The 21,144-nt window shown below is 39.8% G+C and overlaps 1 protein-coding gene across 3 annotated transcripts in view; it reads right to left on the bottom strand.

Annotated features, from left to right (window-relative positions):
* RBMS3 (RNA binding motif single stranded interacting protein 3) overlaps positions 1 to 21,144 on the bottom strand; it is a 1,489,550-nt gene that overhangs the window by 1,150,939 nt on the left and 317,467 nt on the right. For all 3 annotated transcript variants that reach the window (XM_021069971.1, XM_021069970.1, XM_021069972.1), the window contains exon 3: positions 7,582 to 7,650. In XM_021069971.1, coding sequence (XP_020925630.1) covers positions 7,582 to 7,650 — 69 coding nt within the window. The remainder of the gene's footprint in view (positions 1 to 7,581; positions 7,651 to 21,144) is intronic.

The raw sequence follows: 21,144 nt of genomic DNA, 5'->3' as shown, positions 1-21,144 counted from the left end.
ACAGGGCTGTTGCCAGAATTTCTATATTGAGGGACTTGGGGATATAAATCTAATTGGAGAAAGAATCAGAAATTCTGTCTTGAAGCTCTGTTTATACAGAAGTCACATTATTTTTATTTAGATCTCAAGTTGATTTCAAATGGCTTGGGATTGATGTGATGGAGCTTATGGGACTCTAAAGCCTCTCGTATTGTCACAGGAGATTAGACTGTACTACTGATACAAATTAACCCCAAATCTCAGTGGCTTAAGAAAAATCAAAGTTTGTTCCCGGCTTGTACTACTGTCTGTCAAGGATTAACAAGAAGCAATGCTCCTCTCACTCACCTGAGGGATCCAGGCAGTGGAGACACTGCTATCTTATACCTGCACCATCTGGAACACATGGAGACTGGACAATCACACAGGGCTTTGGTGACATGCGATTTCCACTAACATTTCATTGGCTGAAATCTGTCATGTATAGTATCATCTGACTGAAGAGGCAAAGAGCAATCCAGGGAAGCAAATGGAGTATTTGGTTAGGATTACTATCTCCATTATACCCCAACCACCTCCTTGGGACAACACTGCAAAAAAAGTACAGCTAGTGATCTCTGGGGCCTTAAATCCTAGAACCTGAGCTAAATGCTGAATGGGAATTAAAATGGCATTGATCAGTCTGGAAATATTTGTTCAGCAAATGAATAATGAAAAGAAGATTGTAGGATGAAATGTCTAACTTTTTCAAGCACTAAGTAGTATTTATTTTCACCTCAGAGGCATGATTAATGCAAATGAATATTAACAATTCATTCAAACCAGCCTAGAAGATCTTTTAACTGCCAACACTTTCCTCACCATTGCTACAGATAATAGTAATGTTTATTTTAAGATGAGTGATTGCTTTATCCCTGCACAGCAAATCACCAGCTAGTGTCTCAGTTGGGTGGTTTTACTTGCAGTCATTAACCATACGAAGGCATCTTTTCTCACGGGTCCAACACTTCCATTGGGATACTGGGAAACTGGGAACTGGCTGGCCTTCTTTGTCTTTCCATGCAGGCTCTTCACAAGACAAGTGAGGCTTCCGCTCAGCATGGCATCTCGGGACAGTTTGGCTTTTACATAGCAGATAGCTTTTTACAGAGCAAGCATTTCAAAAGCTCAATACCCAAACTGCATGGTTTCTTTGAACCTAGGCTTGAAAGCCCCATAATGCTTCTTCAGGACATTGCACTCCACTGGTCAGATGTGAGTCAGAGGACCAGCTGAGCTCGAGAGAGGAAGGAACACAGAGGTGTGGGGACAAGAAGGTATGGGCACAATCTTGGGAGACAAGCTATCATGACTCAGACATTTGCTTTAATCAGACCCTAATTTCGTACATTTGTAATGCAGGTCCAAATTTGTAAGGGCTCATATCATGTCAGGTTTTCTTTTCCACAGATTTTTTCCTTATCCTTTAAAAAAAAACTGTAAATGGACACGACAGTTTGCAAATGCATAAGAATTGATACTGCAGATCTTTCCTGATTTCTAGATTTAAAATGCTAGGATGTCACTTGGATGTCAACTCTAGTTAAGATAGTCACCACTTTGCTATTTTGGTCAAATTGTCAAATATATGAGTGTAAGAATCAGAATTAAAGAAAGGATTGGAGAAGGTAGTACAAGACTTCCATTTTACACACACAATCATATAAACTGTGTGTGTTGGTGTGTGTGAGTATGGATGGGTGGGTGTGGGTGTGAGATTTGGAGGTATGTGTATATATGGGTATAGATGTGTGTGTGAATGTCTGTGGGTTGTGGGTGTTTGTACATATATGGGTGTGAGTGTGTGGGTATGTGTGTATATATAGGTATCGGTGTGCATAGGTGAGTGTGTATATATGGGTGTGGAGTATAAGTGTGGGTGTGTTTGTAGGTGTACAAAACATAGCTATCTAAAGTCCATAGCCTGGCATTAGTCCCTAAGTCAAAGAGTTTCCTATGTGGCCAAAACAATACACTCAACTCAGATTAGACAAGGATCCCTCAAAAATATTATTGAATAAGACAAAAACAAGATCACTCCATAATTATATCCAAGCACAGAAAAAAACAAGACCACTGTCCAAATCACAGAAATGAGTAAACATTTTGGTCACCCAGGTAACAAGAGTGACTATTGTTTCTTACCACTTTCGTCTTTAACTTGGCTGCATTTCCTCCACCTTCTGGATAAAACTCTTAACATACCCAATCATAGAATTACCCCGGTACTCATTCTAGAATAAACTCCAATTCCTCACTCTCACCAAAACCACCCAACCCAAGCCCACCTCTCACTGTGAGCCCCTCCCAACAAACAGCACCGTCTTATTTGGAACCCCTCGTCCTTCACCCATCATGAGGATAATATCAATGCACATCGGCCTGACCAGTTATTGCAGGGTGGGTTCTCCTGGCCTCTGGCAGCCTCCAACCCCACCATACAGCTTGTGACAAGAACTAACATCAGAGGTGAGATGAAATACCACAGACAATCCAGGTAGAAACAAATGATTGGAAGTAAAGAAAGTAACTATGGATTTGAGGTCCCCCTTCTCTATTCTGTGCATGCCATTATGTCACACAATGTATTCATTCATTCATATAGCAAATACTTCAAGAGCTCCTACTACGTGCTGAGTACATGAAGCTCCCTACACATCTATGAAGAAAACACCTACAAAAATTCAGGAAAAGCATTCACTGTAGCTATTTATCAGTCGACTGCACTCCCCTTCTTTCTCATTCTACACAAACATAGTAAAACAATGAAATGCCTCCCTTGCATAACATTGTCCTTCCAGATAATCCACTCCTCTGCTCTGGTCCTTAAAGGCTGTCAGTTCTATCTGCCACTAGAAAAGGATGACACTGGAATATCCAGTTAAATTCTCGAGTCAACTATTATTCCTTAATATATTATACATTTATATTTTTTAATTCATTGATTTTTCCAATTACAGAGATATATGTAAGGCTCTCACCTACTAAGGACAACTCTAAAAACAAAGTTTACTAAAGAGCTAAAGAATCATCAATCGATCAATTGATCATTATTGACTAAAACTTTATACCAAAGGTTTTTAAGACACAAGGCTTGGATTCATGCCAATTATCCAAAGGAAAAACATTCCATTTCTAAACTATTAAAGGATAGCTATTTAATACTTACAGGAAACTTTCTGGATATGAGAGAGAAAATGCAATGGGAGGTATGAGACTTTTCTAAAGAGAAGTACACAACATATCTTTAGAAAGTTATCACAATTTTAGTTTATCATTTTGGATTTGAAGATCTTAGACAGACACCATCCTCATTTGTCTGTTTCCTTTATTCAAAGTGTAATTCATAATGACTTTTATTTTGTAGATATTTGCAAAGCATATAAACTTTATGTGTGTTCCTTACAAACTGCAAAATGATGGGAGAAGTTCTTACAAATATGCTTTCAAATTATTCCAAATAAAACACAAAATGGTGCATTTTTAACTAAAACATATTATTAATAAATAAAGTCTATGCTTGAGAAGTCGCATACATGCAATAGTGGATATAAATATGACCCTGTTTCAACAAAAAACTTAACCATGCAATTATCATTTCAGAGTAGAAATAATACCTGGCCAAAAAGTTGTGTTCTGGTCAGCTCAGAGCAGGACTATTTGTTAAAATGCTTTTCAGTGGCCTTAAATTAGTCTAAGAAAATTGGTGATAATATTGCCCACTGGTTAAAAGACTAGTGTGCTGAAATCTGACTACAGTAACCTGTATTATTGGATAAGTTAATTAAATATTCTTTGGAAAATAGTGCATCCTTGTCCTAGAGATATTGAAAGGATTAATGGGACAGTGCATGTAAAGAAATAAGCAGATACCACATAGTAAATGGTTAATAAATGTTAGGTATGATGATAATTATTATGAAAAAAGATGATATAAATTTTCAAATGAGTGGGTATTTGCCTGTGTACCGATTCACTCATTCCTGTATCTGGGTTGTGTCTATATCAGGTTTACAAATAATATTCTGAAAACAAATAGGAAATGATCTGCTTACGTTCTTAGTAAATATGAGTTCATGACACAATTCTTTTACTAAATGTTCTGCTGATGCCAAAAATCCAAGATTAGGTGAAACCACTGGGAGAGGGAGGAATTGGGAGGATGGGAATAACACATACAAACTGCTGTATAAAATAGATGATTAATGAGCACCTACTGTACAGCACAGGAAAATCTACTCAGTTGTTTGTAATAACCTATACAGGAAAAAAGAATGGATATATTTATATGTATAACTGATTTACTTTGCTATATACCTGAAACTAACACAGCATTGTAAGTCAACTATTCTCCAATAAAATGGAAAAAAAGGAATCAGAGAAAGACACAAAGCTGGAATCTAGGAGTAAATTGCAATTGCATTTTCCACCTCAGGCTGAGAATTTGTGTAGGTACTTTCAAAGACTGAAGCCAATAAGCCTATTTTATTGCAAACACAAAAGACAAAGCTTTTTTGTAATAAACACACATTTAAAAGGAAAGGATTAGAGCGTGAGTAACAAAGAAGAGAAATAATTATTCTGAGTGGAATAGAGGTGTAAAAGGATTACCACCCACCAGGCCAGCTCGAGAGAATAAATCTCAGAGTTTTCGGCAGCTGCAAGGCTGGTGATCCTGTAAATATTCACATAATATTTCTAAAATTAAACACCACTGTTATAGGAAAAAAAGAATGAAGTGCATTATACCATGGGTGGTGTATCAGTCAGAAAACAGTCGGAAAAACTGTTAGGAAAACTAGAGTTCAAGCCGGGCAGTCCAATAGAAGGAATTGAATACAGGACAGTCGTTATAAAGGTATTGGTAGAATGAAAACAAAACAGAACAGGAGAAGGTTGAGGGACCTGCTACTTCCCCTAGTGCTAGGAGGCAAGTGGGATTGTACCCAGAGGCCAGAAGCAAAGCTGTCTTATGGGAGCTAGGACCACACAAGGGCTCAGACATGGAGCTTTCCACTCAGAGCAAAAAGAGAGAAATAGATCCTAGCTTTTCCCTTTCTATCTCTCTCCCATCTGCCAACAGTGCCTCCCACTGGGAGATCTTATGTAGGAGTCAGTTAGCAGGGAGCCTGGGAGAGTAGGTGCCAAGGGGAAGGTGTGAAGTAGATGTGACAGCAAATGAGCAGATAACAAGCAAAATGGACAATCACCGAGGAAATGTATGAAACAGAGAAAAGTGTATCACTCCTTCTACTTCGAGTTAAAGAGAACCCTCAGCACAAAAGAGATGACATCCGTATTAGTTTTCATCAGAGTACCATCTGGAAATACCATTGGGTTGTATTCCCCAAACAAAACGGCACTGCTAACACTAAAAGGTTCCTCACATAACCAGCTTTCTTTCTACATCTAAGAGCGTAAAATAAAAACCCATTTCTAGTAGCTCGCTTGACCTTAGATTTCATAGACCTGGAAGAATTCCAAAAAAAGCATCCAGAAATGTGTGTAGGATAGGTCACCATTTTGATTTTCCTAGGAGAGTCAAAGCTAAGCAAAGACCATCTAAGAGTTTCCTGATTTCATAAAATAAGGCCCTTATAAGGGCAGAAAACCGAAAGGATGTATTCCCAGAATTAAGGACTGTTCCAACTGCCCTGTCTTAACTTTTCTTATTTTGTTGCAGCCTGTGAAATGTTTGAAAAGCTGGCAGAGTCACCAAAGGACACCTTTAGGTTATCTCACTGGGAAGTTCCCCAAAAAGATCTTATTGGGTTTGTAAAGTGGAATAAGCTCTGGAGAATAAAACAGAATCCTGGGCCAACTAAGTTTGTATAAGCTTGGACAATGTACTTAATCTCTGGGTCCCACTTTCTTAGACTGTGAAGACTAGATTAAAACATCTCTGCATCCTCAGGGAAAGAGCAGAGACGAGTGCTGACTTGCTCAGCTCAGTCTCTGGAAAATAAGGACAAAAATCACATACTGATACCTACCCAGTGTGCATGTTCAGATCATGCCCACTGTGTAGGAAGGGAACCTGGACACTGAGGCAGCCTCCCTTGACTGGTGCCTCTGCCTCTCTTTTGGTGCCACCACTTTTCTCAGCTCAGATTCACAAAGTGATTCCACAGGAACTGGAAACCACAGCATCCACAAGTGCTACCAATGAGGGCAGAGCTGTCACCTCAAACTTTTTTCTTTCCACCAACCAATTCAATATAAAAATAGGCACAATAATGAAATATGGCATAATGGAGGAATCAGGTTTTTTCTTATTATTTAGTCTTTTTGTCTTTTTAGGGCTGCACCTGCGGCATATGAAGGTTCCCAGGCTAGGGGTACAATCGGAGCTATAGCTGCAAGCCTATGCCAGAGCCGGAGCAATGCCAGATCCAAGCCGCATTTGTGACCTACACCACAGCTCACAGCTGCGCCGGATCCCCAACCCACTGAGTGAGGCCAGGGATCAAACCTACAACCTCATGGTTCCTAGTCAGATTCATTTCAGCTGCACCACGATGGGAACTCCCTCTCTTATTAATTTTAAAAATGTCTGACAAATGTCAATAGGTAATTGCAAAGAAAACAAAAGACAAAAAGAAAAATACAAAGAGATTTCTCATGTCATGCGGATGTTGGCGTCAATGATCACCAATGCTAAACTTCTACAGAAAGTCAATAAAATGGGGAGGCGGGGGAGGCAAAGTCATGGGAATATAAATCATTGATAACATACCCCTCTCATAACCACTGCAGCCAGCTCAAGTAACCTGAAAAGTCTAAGAGAGAATTCTGATCAATAAAGCAAAAGACAAATGGGAAGTTGGTTCTCCTTGGTCTCATATCCAGTAGGTTATTGGTATGCAAGCCCTGCTCTGCTTTTAGAGTCCAAGGCTAGTGCTCTTACCATGAGCTGCTTAAAAAGGAAGCCCATGAAGCCATAGGGCATCACCCAGAAAAACTGCTCACCAACAGAAAAGGTCCCATTTGTTTACACACAGGGATGTGACAGCATCTACTGGCATCACTGCCCCTGAAGAGGTTCAGTAACACTCATTTTTTCTTGATCTAAACAGACTTTGTAACAGCCTGAGTAACTAGGGGGAAAAAATCTAATATCAATGCATTTGCTAATATATCGAATACACACTCAGAGCCCTGTGTCCATACACATGCACACACATCAGGGAGCATATGCCATTTCTGGAATAAAAAGGCAGAAGGGATCATCTTGAGTTGAAGGAGAAAAAAAAAAGGCTTAATTCACTTCCAATTGTTGCTGAGGTGATCTCATCAGCTATCCACCAAGGAGGGCTTTGAAGGTGGAACTTCAGGATTTTTCTGTTGCTGTCCCCTTGTCACAGCCCTGACCCAAAACTTGAAGCCAAAGAAAGAGAAGACCAGCACAGCCGTTTGTCAAGGGGGTGGGGGGGGCACACCTGCAAGGTGAGAATAGACAGCAGCCTGGCACACTCCACATTTGCCCAGAGACAACACAATAGAAAGTCTGAGCAGACCTCAAGGGAAATGAGGGTATCAAAGTTCTTTAAAAGTGCATCTTACCTGATGTGGCTGGAAACTTGACCATCTGCTATAGGAAGGAACACCAGATGACTTGCTGGATGAGGTTCTCTAAAAAGAGGAAAGAAAAAGAGATGTCATGTTGTCATACACTTTACAGTCCTCTCAACAAATTATTTCTTCAGTGTCTACAGTTCCAAAATCTCACACATCTTAGACTCTATCTGAACCGAAATTAGTTTATTTCTTTTAAAGCAATGTCTCCTTAGCAAATATAATAATATGGACACTAAAGTCAGCACATCTGGATCTTAGTCTCAGTTTGTACTAGTTGTTTCTCCTGGTCCAAGTCACCCACTTTCTCTTCTATGAACCCAGACTAATCATGTTTATGTCACAGAATTCCTGTGAGGGTGAAATATGATAATTGGTGTGAAGTGCTTTGTAGAGTACATGTAAGGCATCCATTCAATAAGCAGAAAATAAGACACATTATCTGTTTGAAACAAAACTGGTAAACAAACACCCAAGTTGATAAATGAGGTCATGTGTGAGTTGGTTATTCTTAAAAAAGATCCTCCATCCTATTAAAGACTTGATCACACACACACAAAAAGGAGTTGCCGTCATGGCACAGTGGTAAATGAACCTGACTAGGAACCATGAGGTTACGGGTTCGATCCCTGGCCTTGCTCGGTGGGTTGGGGATCCAGCGCTGCCATGAGCTGTGGTGTAGGTCGCATAGGCAGCTCGGATCCCGCGTTGCTGTCACTCTGGTATAGGCTGGTGGCTACAGCTCCTATTCAACCCCTAGCCTGGGAACTCTGGTGTAGGCTGGTGGCAACAGCTCCTATTCGACCCCTAGCCTGGGAATTCCATATGCCGTGGGAGCGGCCCTAGAAAAGACAAAAACAAAAAACCAAAAAACAAAAAACACAACTTGATCACATTGCTGCTACCAGAAAACTGGACTTGTAAAATGCTACAAGCTCATAGTAGATGAGCTCACCCAAACCATTCTCATCATTCTTTTGCCTATTTCTAACCTAGATGCTAGAAAAGCCACACACTCACTTTCTCAGTATTTCTTCCCACCAGAGATGACCAGTGGGACATGATCCGTAATTCTGCTGTGGACAGGGGGTGGTGGTGGGTTCTAGGAAACCCTTTGCTTCTGTGACAAAGGGGAAAGATAAGGTTTGTACCTTCCTCATCACTCGTCTTTCTCTCTAAATGAAGATATGCTACACAGAAGCTGGAGCAACCATTTTGTGACCATGAGGTAAAGACTAAGATGCTATCCTTAATCTTTCCATCAGCTGAACCATGACCTCCATCTGCTACTTTTACCTAAACCCTCATGTGTCATTGACTATAATAGCGGCTGTTTTTGGTTACTTGTGGGGTGTAATGATACACTCTGAAAATTCATTCAAATTAAGAGTCAAATGACAAGATTTCATTTCTTCAGAAGCTTGTAAATGCTTCAGGCAGAGAGACCAGGATAACAGAGGCATGAAGATGTGAGAGTGATTAGCATCCTTGGAAAGTAATCGATTGATCAATATAGTATTCCCCACCCCTGCAGTCACATCACTGCTCTGCACTCCCTGTGTGATTCCAGGCTGGCCTTTGCTGACTTCCACAGCTTTCCTGAATCTCTGGAAATTAAGCCTAGCATTATGACTATGGCTGTGTACTGCCAGCTCTGTTCTGCTTCCCTGTGGACCTGCCCACAGAGGAGGCAGGGCTGGGACCAGCCCTCAGGCCCCCAAGTCTCTCCTGCCCCACTGAAGTTAATGGGATCAGACCAGACAGCACGTGTGAGAGAAGCAGCTCCATTTTTCAACTTGGATGAAGGGAGAACCATCAAGGAGGAGCTAGAAGGTAAACCAAATCTTCATTATGTGTCCTCAAGGAGAAGTCACAGGAATGACATTACCACTGAAGGACCACGTGACTTCTGCGATGCTCACTTTCCTGATTGTGCAATAAGGTCCCTGGCTTCCTTCCCATTCAATTCAATGATTCTAATGGATTCACTTTAGGGTATATAAATGATTACCAATTATAGTGGCAACACTAACTTTCCATGGAAAGATTAGATTCCTTTAATATTATATGTTTAAAATGTGAAAGAAACTTTCTTAACTCTCGGTTAACTACATAAGGTTCATAATCTAGAAAAGTTCTTTTCCTAAATATTTCAGCAGAATCTGTCTTCCCTGTACTTTTAAGAAGAGGCTGTGGGCTGATTTTCCAGCCCAATAGTTTGGGCTTCAGCAGAGTGTCTTTAAATCATAAGATTCTAGAATTCACCATCAGACTAATTTTTGAGACATCATGTCTTAAGAAGATCATCTATCATTGTTCAAAGTCACAATATGGATTTCTGAAATTGTAACACCAAATTTTATATTTAGGAGTTCCTGTCATGGCTCAGCAGTAAGGAACTTGACTAATATCCATGAGGATGCGGGTGCAATTCCTGGCCTTACTCAGTAGGTTAAGAACCCAGCATTGCCGTGATGTAGGCAATTGTGGTGTAGGTCACATATGCGGCTCAGAGTCTGCGTTGCTGCGTTGTTGCTGGCAGCTACACCTCCGATTCAACCCCTAGCCTAGGAACTACCATATACTGTGGGTGGAGCCCTAAAAAGACAAAAATAAACACAGAAATATATAAATACACAAATTTTATATTATGTGAAAAATAAAGCTTTTTTTAATTGAGATATAATGGACATATAACATTGTGTCAATTTAGGGTATATAGCATGTTGATTTGATACATTTATATATTGCACTATGATTACCACTGTAATGTAACACTTCTGTCATGTCACATAATTTTTTTTTTTAGGCTGTGAGAACAATTAAGATCTAGTCTTTTAGCAACATGGAAGTTTATAATAGAACATTGTTGACTACAGTCTCTATGCAGTGCATTAGATCTCTAGGACTTATTTATCTACTAGTTGCAAGTTTGTACCCTTAAACCAATGCTTTCGGCTCTGGTAACCACCATTCCACTCTCTGTTTTTACAATTTCAGCTCTTTTAGATTCCACGTATAAGTGATAGCATGCAGTGTTTGTCTTCCTCTGTCTGACTTATCTCACTTAGCATAGCACCCTCTAGGTCCATTCACGTTGTCACCAATGGCAGGATTTCCTTCTTTCTTGTGGCTGAATAATATTCCATGTATGTGTATATACCACCTCTTTTTTAATCCTAAGGGTTGATGAACACTTAGGTTGTTCCCATATCTCAGTTATTGTGAATGTTGCTGCCATAATATATCTCTTCAATATCCTGTTTTCATTTTTCTTTGGATATATACCCAGCAGTGGAATTGCTGGACCATATGTTAGTTCTATTTATCATTTCCATACTCTTTTCCACAGTGGCTGCACCAATTTACCTTCCCACCAACAACACCCAAGGGTTCCCTTTTCTCCACATTCTTACCAACACTTATCTTCTTGAAAGTTTGGGGGTTTTTTGAATCAAAATAAAAGTATGGGAATCAAAGTCAAGATGTGAGCACTAACATTCAAAACACATTTAAAAGAAACGTGAGATGTGTGACCTACAGACTATGACCCAACTTCTTAAAGAAACTTGAATTGGGAAATACAGTAGATAGGTATTTGTGGATTCGAATGGAGTAACAACTAAATATGAAATAAACCCCTATCTCCTCTTGATAAGCATCACAATACTTCCATGCCCATGCTTAATTTGTTCCTAAAAGTCACACTGTATTTCAGCACTGACACAAGTGTGATTGACTTTATAATGGTAATTATAGCCTAACATATTTCATGTCCTTTCCAGTGCTAAACAACTGGGCAACATTATTGATAAATTGTGAAGTCCTAACAACATTCATAATTATTCCATAGCTTCTGATGGAGGTGGCTGTATTCAAAAATCAGTCTTGTGGCACAAATCATGAAATCTTGGTTGGGTTTCCTTCATGCGTTTTTTAATAAACTAGCCATAATGTGTAGTTTGGATTTCAGCTTAAACTCACCTGACAAACCAGATAACTAATTGTTCATGCTCTTGTTTTCCTGCTACTACTGCCCCGAACAACCAGTGGTTAATCAAAGGGCAGCACACAGATCAAAATAAAGTATCTTGTTGGTTTAAAAGAAAATTCTCTGACCCCAGGAATTCACAAATCTCTGGGAGTGGGATCCAGCAATTTGCATTTTTAAGAGGCTCTTCAACTGATTCACATTAGATCTTAGGAGCAATGAAAAAGGAAGAGTAATCCAAGCACACCCTTCTCTTGGTGCAACATGCACTGAAAGACAAGCACAGAACAATGAAGAGTGGAGGCTAGAACCCAAGGATATTATTGATAGCATTTTTCTCTAAGCCAATAAAATGAACTCTAAGACTCCAGAGAAATATTTCTGCAAACCGTGAGAAGATGCTTGAGGAGAAAGAATCTGAGTTTTAATCTACTGATATAGATTGCACTTTGAACCACCACTGCCCAATTAAATGCGTGGATAAGGGCTTCAGTTTGGATATTCACTCCCATCCCCACCTTTAGAAAACCTGTGCTCAATACCAAGAATGGGCTCTGCCCTACAGATATGTTTCCAAGACATTCACACTCCCGCCTTATCAAAACTCTCATCATACTATCTAGTAACCATCTCCTAAATGCAACTTTCTCTTGTAGACTGCACATCCCACAAGGTTATAGGATGGGAGTGGGGTGGCAAGTTGGCAATTGGATCTTACTTACTTGTGTAACCAGGCATGCTTTTTCCTGGAATATAGTAAATGCTCAGTAAATAGCAAGTCAATTAGCAAACAGGTTCAGTAAACTTAACTCTATTCAACTTTGGCTAGTATGGAGACACTGGTGACAGAAGCGACATTTTGAGGACAAATATCCACAAAAATTGGTAGTACTACTCTAACTTCTTAAAAGTGTAGTACCATTGGCCCAGACATTAAGATATTCAGATGTGGAGTTTTATTCATATGGCCTCATAGAAGATATTGCTCAAGTAACTAGGGCAAGAAATAAGGAAAATGGCAGATGCCACTTTGAACTTGAGAGTTTTGAGTGCATGTCAATCCACAAAAAAATCATGGGAATGCATACTGTGGGGCACACTTTGAAAGAGCCAGAGGACCTATCAAAACAGGCAGAAGCTAGACGTCAAAGAGATGTTGAGACTCAAATATTTGCCCTACTTTGCATCTTCTCTTTCCTTTTCCCAGGCTGGTGAGGCTTGTGGAAATGCAGGTTACTCATATCATAGAGAAAGGAGTTCAGGAGGAGAAGGATGGAGAACATTTTATGGCATAAGCATGCAGACAGTGCTACTATGCAGACACCTGGAAGACAAACCAAACTTCCTCACAATTGAGGACAGCTGCCAGATGCTATGGAAAGACAGCCAGCCAGCCAGGCAGCGGCTGGTGTTCTCCATCCCACAACTGTCCTTTGCTCAGGCAACTTCTGCCAAGTCTAATTGCCCATCACCATCAGACAAGGAGCTTGGAGAACATGTACATTTTTCAGTAGTCAGAGTTTTTCCTGCATTAAAACCTTGAGTGTATTTGAAGAACAAAAAAGGAAATACCAATAATAGTGTTGGGAGATGAACATCTGAATTTAACATCTTAGCACAAAAAGACACTGACAAATATGATCCAGGAACTAATGTGGGTTATTCAGACAGATTGAACTCTGGATGACAGATATGGCTTCTGGAATTTTAACTTCAGATGGAAAATCGTGTTCCCAACTCCAAGGAGATGACTCATGCAAGAAACAAGACCAAAAAAGCAAATAACCTAGACAGCAGTAACATTTTTAATAAGCAAGGTATAGAGAGATGACTCAAAAGTACAAGTGGCAAAGGATCTACCCACACACACCTTAATAAAGAACTTCAAAAAAAAAAGGAAAAAGAAAAGAAAAAGAAAAAAAAAATCACAAGTAAGGATGCATACCAGGTAAGCTAAGAAAAGAAAATTGATATAGAAAAAAATAAAGCATAGGGTGAAGTTCTGGAATCTCTTTAACAATCTTGCCCTTGAAAGACCAGCATGGTTTCCTCATCACAGTTGAGATATTCTGGGACACCTGTTCCAATCTGTGTCGCTACACTGGTTCAACATTTACTGAGGGCCTACATGGTTAGTGTCCATGAGATAGATAAGAAAAGAGTCTCTATCCTCCCTGTCCTTGATGAATGCAATCACAAACTGATTACCCTCGTTTTAATAAGGAATTGAGTTCAATTAGAGAATCCCAAAACTCTGAACCTAAATAGCTCAGAAAAGGAGCTTTAGCCCATTCCTAATGCTAAAGAAAATCCTAAGAGATGGGTAAGGCAGGCTACCTAAAAGCTAAATCTCCCCAGTTTCAATAAAAGCTCAGATCATTAGGTACATGACTAGCAGCTCCCATAATCTCCCTCTCTTCTTAATACTAACCATCCTTTGGTAGTCTTTGCTCCACCAAATCAACCGGTTTTCTTTAACATTTCTCTGCATGCCCTAGCTTCCTAGTTTCCATCAAGTAACTGCCTTCCTCGGCCACTCCCAAAATCTCCATGCTCCTCCCTCTGAAGCTGTGAAATCAGAAATTGGGTGAGTTACTCATCGTGTCCACATTCTATCACAAAATGCAAAATAAAATAAATCAACACTAGTTTCAATGCAAAAAAATGAAAGAGAAAAATCTTAATACAATTAAGTACCAAAAGTTGATTTACTAACTGCATTCAATATAGGCTTTGTCTCTTGGTTTTATTCATTATTCAGAGACAGATGTGAAATAGCTGAGCCTGGTTTAAGGAGACCTAACCAAGTCTTGGTACTTGGTTTGCAAAAAAACAGATGTCAAAACAACACAGGCTTCATCTTCCTCTAGAAGTAAAAGTACTACGTGTACATACTGAAATCAAAATGATTCTCCTGGGGTTTTATTAGTCCTTTGATCTCTAATACTTTAACTTGACAGGCACTTTTTACAAATCTACTATGTGCAAAGCACTCCATTGGCAACATGACTTATGAAGATGGATGAAATTCTCCCAATGATGCTTTTCTTCTGCTCCTCCCCAAAGAACTACAGGCAAACCCACTCACTGTCACTGTTCACAGCTCCTATGACTAATATAAAATTATCTGTCCTTGTACTTTCTTGGTTGTACATTGTTTGCATCATTCACTAGAATGTAAGTACCAGGAGAGCAGGGTTCTTATGTTCTTTACACATCTCTTTTTTTTTAACCCTCCCCCTTTTACTACCATGCACACAGCAGTGTCTCAGTCAATATGAGCTGAAACAATGAATGAATGAGGAGACAGTTCTTACCCTCAAAGAGCAGGTGGTACAGCGAGGAAAGCTAACAAATCCAAAACTCTACTACAGGAAGAAGAGTTGCTCCTTCCAGAGCACATCTATGCAGACTGCACCATTCATGGGGTAGCCACTGGCAACCTAACGAAGAATCATACACTGGTATAACACTTTTACAGCAGAAATAGTAAAGTGCCCTACTGTAATAAATTTAGGGCAATTTCCCAACAAGCAGAAGTCAAATATCTTAGGAAGGATATCTAATTCTCAGTTACAAAAAAGGAGCTCTGCAGGCTACGATGGTCTTGCCTGGGCAAGTCCTCAGCCTTGGGTTTTGAGTGTCCTAGGCCAGAGGCAAGGAGTGAGGATATGAGAGGTTTTTTTTCACCAATACATGCTGCTTTAAATGACCAGGGTATGGTCTCCAGGCTCCAAGATGGCCTTCAACAATCCCCTGGGTCTTGGTATTCACACCAATTTGAGCCCCCTCCACAATGTACCATGGCTGGTATGTTTCACCCTCAGAATGCAGTAGAGATGATGATATGTCACTTACTAGGTTTGGTTCTAACTTAGGCTGTTCCTTCACTCTTGGATGATTTCCTGAGGGAGGGGCCATATCAACAAGCCACCCTGTGGAGAACCTCACCGTGTGAGAAGTCAAAACCACTTGTAAACAGCCATATGGCTGACCCTGAAGGTTGACCCTGCAGCCCTGGCTAAAAGCTTGACTCTAACTTCAAGAGAGACGCTGATAGCAAACCACCAAGCCAGACTGATCACATGTCCCCTACATTCAGAAAGTGCACAAGGTAAATTCATATATGTTATTCAACTGTTAAATTTGGGGGTGATTTGTTACACAGAAATGAATAACTAATTCACCTTACTAGCAGAAAAATAATTCACCTCTTACAAGTAGAAGTCTGTAGAAAGCATTTAACATCCTGTGAATCATACCGAAGGGGAAGAAAACACTATTCTTGTGACTGATGGAAAAAAGAAGTTTCAGGAGTTTTTTCCTTTTTTTGTCTTTTGAAAAAACGAAGTCCCTGAATTTCCACGTTGTTAACATGTTTTACAGTCCCTTTCTTCAAGGAGAGAAAACTGTAAGTCCCTGAAGATATGAGCATAAGGTAACCTCCAGCTCCCTTCCTGCGCAAGACTAAAAACAGCAAACAGGATGCTCAGTAAATAAATGATAAGATTCCTGTTATGATGCAGCTTTCGCTATAACTCAACTTGATCTTGCTGTATCTCAACAAAAAAGAACTGATTCACTTGAGCTGCTGGGTTCGTCTGACACTCCACATCTCAGAGACACTGAAACCCTCCTCTAGCAACTGCATAACAGGGCAGGGCAGTGAGAGAACTCTGCTTTTAAAGTATTAAGGAAGGGAAGCATACAGAATATGTGCTGTACAGAAATTGGACCTGCAAAGCAACCTACTGAAAAATGGTTCTTTGGTTAGTTTGGGGAAATGCTATATTTCCCAATTGATCCAACTCAGGGGTCAGCACAATTTTTCTGCAATAGGCCACAGAGTAAATACTTTAGGCTTTACAGGCCATCTGGCCTCTTTCACAATGACTCAACTCTGCCATAGTACCAAGACAGTAGCCATGGACAATGTGAATGGGTGTAACCAGGTTCCAATAAAAACTGATTTGCGAAAACAGTCTTGGGTCAGACTTGGTCCACAGGCTAGAGTCTGTTTATTATTCTTGTCCCTCACTGGAATGTTTAAGTACCAGGAAAGCAGAAAGACAAACACAAAGGACAAGACTCCAACCTTTCCCTTGAAGAATTACAATGCATTTTGACATATAATATGCATTAAGAATTTCTGTTCCAAAGACTTATCCATGGATCAGTTTGTTCAACCCAGTTTCCAAAGGACCTCATTACTTACTTAACAATTTTCTTCTGTACTCCCTTTTACTCCCCCTTCTCCCTCCCTCTCTACTTGTATTTTTATTGAATATCTATCAATAACTCAGTGACTTAGTCTTCAGTAAAACATACTTGAGGAAAAATGAGTTACCTAGTTTTCAGTGTATATCAGCCTAAATGAACAATTTGATTCTAACTCCTCAACGAACTGGCTTAGAATGTGGAATGTCAATGAACACTTCAAATAATACCTTGATTTTTACACATACTGTAGCCCCAAAGATAGAAAATTTTGGAAGTGTTTGGTTTGTGTTCCCAAGATGGAAGAATAGAAAGCCCTTCTATCTGAGCTCACCTCCTCCCACAGACACATCAAAATTACACCTATTTATAGAACAACTGTCAATGAAAAAGAATGGAACATACCAGAAGAAAATATTCTACAGATAAATACATAAAGGAGGAACTACAACAAGACAGGTCAGAGGGGCAGAGTTAGTAAAGTCAAGACCTACACCTCCAGAGGGTGACCTGCGAACAGAAGGATAATTACAGTTGCAGAGGTTCTCCCCAGGGAGTGAGGAGTCCAGGTCTCACTCCAGGCTCCCCAGCCTGGGGGTCCTGCACTAAGAAGACAAGTTCCATTTGGTTTTGAGGGCCAGTGAAGCCCCCTTTGAAGAGTCTCAGGATTAGAGAAAATAAAGACTCTACTCTTAAGGGACACAACAAAACATCACACACTCCAGGGACCAAGGAAGAAGTAGTCATTTGAAAACAGCCTGGGTCAGACCCACCTGTTGGTCTTGGAGAGTCTTCTGGAGAGGTAGGAGGCAGCTGGAGCTCAGCTTGGAAACAGACGCTGGTGCCAGTCCTTTTTGGAATCTCACTATACTACCTGGGACTTCTATTGGCAAGAATCATTTTGCAATCCTCCCTCTAGTTCAGGATCCAGCCCCACCCTCACCCAGTAGGCACCAATACTGAGACATTTTAGGGAAAACAACTGAGTGGAGACACAGCCATGTATACCAGCAGACAGACTGCTTTAAGACTCCCTGAGCACACAGCCAACCTTAGACATGGCCCTTCCCATCAGAGGACTCAGAACCCAGCCCCAAGAAACAGTGCACAAGCACTAGACCTGGGAGCCATTTGGACCTACTACCAGTGATCCTAGGACACAGTTCTACCCATAAGTAGGCCCATTCTAGTCCCAGAATCCCCTGGGGCACAGTTTCGCCCCCATCAAGCCTGCTTGAAACAAATCCTCAACCACAAATAGCACAACATGAGCCCCAGAACAAGTGCAGCCTTGCAGCCTGCCATGGCAGGACCTGGCCCACCACCATCAGGCCAACACCAGCCCAGGGGCCAGCTGGGTCAAAGCCCTGTCCACCAGCAAACCAACACAAGTTTAGGACATCCCAAACCCCATAGCCAGCTATGTCAGGAATTGGCCACACCCACCAGTGTTTCAGCACCAGCATTGGGATCCCTAGCTCTGCAGCAAGACCTCAAGACCTGGATCTGCCTATCAGTGGGATGGCACTAGTCCCAGGACCTTTCTGTACACATCAGTTGTCAGGAAGCATCCCCAGGATTCCCTGGACTCTGATTACACCCACCAGTTGGTCAGCACTGGCCTTATGGCCACCCAGGTATCTGCAGTCAGTTGCCTCATGACCCAGCCTGGCCAATCACTGGCTAATAGTCTTGGCACAAGGCAGGGCCTGACAGCCATCTGGACATGGGGCCAGCCAGCTCTATCAGACTGCCCAGAGTAGCAAACCCACAATAACAAAAGGACCCATCAAGCTGACATAGTGGGCACCCCTAGAGAATACAGCTCTAGTGACCAGAGGTGAGTGTACTGCTGAGAAGCAAAGGATGTATCCTGTAAAAGGCCACATCTCCAAGGTTGGGAAACATAACCAACCTACTAGGCACATGGAAATAAAAAGGAGTTAGGCAAAATAAGGTGATAGAGGAACATGTTAAAAACAAAAGAATAAGATAAAACCCCAAAAGAAGAACTATGTGAAGTGGAGGTAGGTAATCTACTGAAGAAAGAGTTCAGAGTAATGATCATAAAGATGGTCAAAGAACTTGGGATGAGAATGAATGCACAGAACCAGAAAAGAGAAGTTTTTTTTAAAAAAGTTAAAGCTCTAAGAAAATATGTAAAGAATAACCAAACATAAATGAAGAATAACTGAAATGAAAAATACGCTAAAAGGAATCAACAGTAGACTAAATGATACAGAGGATCAGTAAGCTAGAAGACAGAATAGTAGAAAACACTGAGGATAAATTGGGAAAAAAAGAATAAAAAGAAATGAGGACAGTTTTAAGAGACCTCTTGCACAACATCATGCCTACAAGCATTCACATTACAGGGGTCCCAAAAGGACAAAAGAAAAAAAAAAGGATGGAAAACATATTTGAAGACATTATAGCTAAAAAGTTCCCTAACCTGGGAAAGGAAACAGACATTCAAGACCAGGCAGCAAAAAAAAAAAAAAGAAAATTATAGTCCAATATCAACTATAAACACAGATTCAAAAATCTTCAACAAAATTTTAGCAAACTGAAATCTGACAATACTTTAAAAGGATCATATACCCTGATCAAGTGGGATTTATCCCAGGTATATAAGAATGGTTCCATATCCACAAATCACTCGAGGTCATAACCACATGAACAAACTGAAGAATTTTTTAAAAAGTGATCATTTCAGTAGATGCAGAAAAAGCTTTGACAAAATTCAACATCCGCTTATGATAAAAACACCTCAGGAATTGGGTACAGAGGGAATATACTTCAACTAAATAATATGTCATATATAATAGCCCCACAGATAACATCACACTCAACAGTGAAAATCTGAAAGCATTTCCTCTGAGATCAGGAACAAGATAAGGATGCCCCTTCTCACCACTTTTATTCAACATAATATTGGAAATCCTAGCCACAGCAATTAGACAAGAAAAATAAATAAAGGTAATTCAAATTAGAATGGAAAATAAACTGTCACTATTTGCAGATGACATATTACTATATATAGAAAATCCCAAAGACACCACCAAAAAACTACTAGAACTCATAAAATGAATTTAATAAAGTTGCTGGATAGAAAATTAGAAATTTGAATGCATTTCACTTCTATATACTAACAATGAACTATCAGAGAAATTAAAGAAACAATTCCATTTATAATCCCTCCAAAAAACCAAAATAAAATATCTACCTAAAAATATAAAAGACTTGTACTCAGAAAATTATGACAATGATAAAAGAAATGGATCAATGTAAGAGAATAGCCCAGGAATATACCCACGCACTTGTGGTCAATTAATCTGTAACAAAGAAGGAAAGGATATACAATGGAGAAAAGACAGTCTTCAATAAGCAGTGCAGGGAAAATTAGACAACTATATATTAAAGAATTAAATTAGAAGATTTCCTCATACCATATACAAAAATACACTCAAATGGATTACATCCCTAAATATAAGGCCTGAAACCATGAAACTCCTAGAAGAAAACCTAGAAGGAACAGTCTTTGATATATATACAGATAGATAGATATGTGTATGTATAGATATATATTTGGATCTGCCTCCTAAGGCAAAGTAAATAAAAGGAAATGTAAACAATGAGACCTGACCAACCTCTAAAGCTTTTGCACAGCAAAGGAAACCATTGACAAAATGAAAAGACCATCTACTGAATGGGAGAATATATTTGCAAACTATGTATCTGATAAGGAGTTAATACCCAAGATATACAAACAGCTCCTACAACTCAACATTAAAAAAATAAATAAATAAAGTAGGGCAGAAGACCCAAATAGAAATTTTTTCCAGAGAAGACATACAGGCACATGAAAAGATGCTCAACATTGATAGTCATTAGAGCAATGCAAATTAAAGCCACATTGAAATATCACCTCATACCTGTCAGAATGGCTACTCATCATAAGATCATGAAAAACATTGTCATTGCTGTGGAGAAAAGAGAACCCTGGAATACCACTGGTGGGAATGTAAAATGGCACAACCAATGTGGAAACAATATAGAGGTTTCTCAAAAAACTAAAAATAGAACTACCATGTGATCCAGCAACTCAACCCCAATCATATATCCAAAGAAAATAAAAATACTAATTCGAAAAGATAAAAGCACCTCAATGTTCATAGCAGCATTATTTACAATAGCAAAGATAATAAAGCAACCTAAATTGCTTTATCCCTTCATCTGTTCATCGATCAACAGATGAAGGGATAAAGATGTGGTGAATACAATCGATGGAATATTACTTAAGCATAAAAAGGAATGAAATAGTGCTATCTGCAGCACATGGA

This window comes from Sus scrofa, chromosome 13, assembly GCF_000003025.6.
Source record: "Sus scrofa isolate TJ Tabasco breed Duroc chromosome 13, Sscrofa11.1, whole genome shotgun sequence".
Lineage (NCBI taxonomy): Eukaryota > Metazoa > Chordata > Mammalia > Artiodactyla > Suidae > Sus > Sus scrofa.
Note: the sequence above shows the minus strand (reverse complement) of the source record. Positions and strands in the feature narration are given on the sequence as shown.